Here is a 2,327-nt window from a genome sequence, read left to right on the forward strand (position 1 = left end):
AGATAGACCATCAAGCCTTAGTTAAAAACTCACTAGAGCTGCACAGATGTTCTTTAGCAGTAGCATAAAGTGGAACGGAATACTCAAGTGGGTGGGGAAACACACCAGCTGTCACTGGCTTAAGATTCAACACGGTACCCAGGACTCCCTGGGACCATCTTTCCCCATGGCCATCAGAGCAGGCAGGATGGGGCAGGACCGCCAAGAAAGTGATCAACTGTCCCGTCTGAGCTATGAACTCCCAGAAAGGGGGGCACAAAAATCAGCCTCCCCCGACCTCGAGGGGCAATGTCAGGTCCCGAGTGTTGAGTGGCACTGCCCAATAGAACTTTCTGCGGTGATGGAAATGTTCAATATCTCATAGCCCCGAGTTGCATGAAGACTGAACATTTAAAATATGGTGAATGCAAATGATAAATAGAGTTTTAAACTTTATTTAATTTCAGTTCATTTAAATAGCTACTATATGGGACAGTGGGGGTCTAGAGAATTAAATAACAAAGAGTGAGAAAATATCCTGGCCTTGGGGACTGAGGGATGGAAAAGACACAGATCTCACAGCCTCTCTGTGCCGACCAAGGCACATTTTACCTCTTTCTCTGCCTCTTTAAGTTCAGCTTCTTTCTCTTTGACTCTCTGCACAAACATCTGTCTCATCTCCTCTTCTTTTTTCTGGAGCTCCCCTAGGAACTCGTTCCTTTTGGCCTCATATGTCTCCTGTAAACTGCGAACACGGTCAGGTTAATTCCCCTGCCTTTGGAATGGCTCTTGTTCAATGAAAAACAGCCCCAATGATCCTCCCTGGGTTCCCCCACCCTCCTTTCCTCAGTTCTTGGAGACGTGCAAAAGCAGAAGCACAGAGCTGTGGGCACCTGGCTTTGAACTTGGAGTGACTTGGAACACCTGCTTCTATACCCTGATTCTACAGATAAGGCCCAGAGAAGTGAGGTGACTCGCTCAAGATCACACAGCAAGTTAGAGGCAGAGCTGGGACCGGATGCTGGGTTTCCTCTCATAATCTAGGTCCTTCCATCTGCACTATGCCGCCAGGTCCTGGCTCTGAAACTGACTACATTAATGAATGAGTTCAACAAACACTTGATGAAATTCTACCACATGCTGGACACAGAATTAAGTGATACTATGCTAGTCACTCAATACCTGGAGCCAATAGCCACTGTGCCTGCCATCAAGGAACTCACAGTCAGTGGGAGATGCCTAGGTTATGTCTCCCTGCCCACATCCACTCCCCGGCTGGATTTAGTTTTATAGAAATAGGAGTTAGCCTGGTAAAGAAGAAGAGGGTGGGTGCTCTGAAGAGGGTACCCTGTGGAAAGGAACATGTGGAGAAGGAATGGCATATACCTGGGGTGTCAGGCATGGCCCCATGTGGCTGGAGTAGTGGAAGATAAGGTTCCTGAGAGTGGCAGGAGAGAGCAGGCGTTGGCTGCCATGTTAAGACTTGGGCGTTTTAAGCAGGGCTGACTTGATCCAATTTGAAAATGGGAAAGACCACTCTGGGCATTGCATGAAGGACAGACTTTCCAACAATCAAAGTAAGAAATGATGGGATCTTGGGACCTCCCTGGTGGTCCAGTGGTTAAGAATCTGCCTTCCAATGCAGGGACATGGGTTCAATCCCTGGTTGGGGAACTAAGATCCCACATGCCTTGGGACAACTAAGTTCATAGGCAGCAACTACTAAGGCTGCGTTTTCTAGAGCCTGTGCATCACAACCAGAGAGGAGGCCTTGAGACACAGTGAAGATCCTGCATGCTACAATGAAGACCCGATGCAGTGAAAGAAGGAAAGAAGGGCTCTTAATGTGAAGGCTGGAAGGGAAAGGGAGACCAGTGAGGGAAGCAGAACTCCAAGGACTCGGGAGGAGTCAAAGATGATTCAGGTGAATGGAGAATGAGTATGTTTAAGAGGGAAGAGATGAATTAAATTTGAGACAGCTTGAGTTTCAGGTACATCCTCTACAGACGGCCAAGTGAAAATATCCAGTAAGCAGTGGGATCACTGGGTTTGAGCTCAAAAGTAACATTTTAACTTGGGAGTGATCTATTTCTTTAGGACTGTGAGAGCAGAAAGAACCAGCCACAAAGAGAAAAGAGAGTGAGAGTAGCAGAAGCCTTCAGAAAGAACACAAAAAGGAAGAAGTTGAATGAAACAAATCTGCCAAAGAGGCTGAGAAAAAGTAAAACAGTGTGAGAGAGGACTCTAACCAGACAGACCAATGCTAGAAAAACCAACCACAGAGAGAATTTCAGGAAGGAGGCAGTGGGAAGGAATATCAAGCGCTGTGTTGAGATTTTTAACAAAAA

The 2,327-nt window shown here is 46.8% G+C and overlaps 1 protein-coding gene across 2 annotated transcripts in view; it reads right to left on the reverse strand.

Moving 5' to 3' along the window:
• Positions 1 to 2,327, reverse strand: part of LOC104984766 (septin-6-like) — a 14,098-nt gene that overhangs the window by 7,218 nt on the left and 4,553 nt on the right. For both annotated transcript variants that reach the window (XR_824785.1, XM_010834686.1), the window contains exon 3: positions 592 to 724. Coding sequence is in view for 1 of the 2 variants with exons in the window: in XM_010834686.1 (XP_010832988.1) it covers positions 592 to 724 (133 nt within the window). In the remaining variant the exon portion in view is untranslated. The remainder of the gene's footprint in view (positions 1 to 591; positions 725 to 2,327) is intronic.

Source organism: Bison bison, unplaced genomic scaffold (genome assembly GCF_000754665.1).
Source record: "Bison bison bison isolate TAMUID 2011002044 unplaced genomic scaffold, Bison_UMD1.0 scf7180017845439, whole genome shotgun sequence".
Taxonomy (NCBI): Eukaryota; Metazoa; Chordata; class Mammalia; order Artiodactyla; family Bovidae; genus Bison; species Bison bison.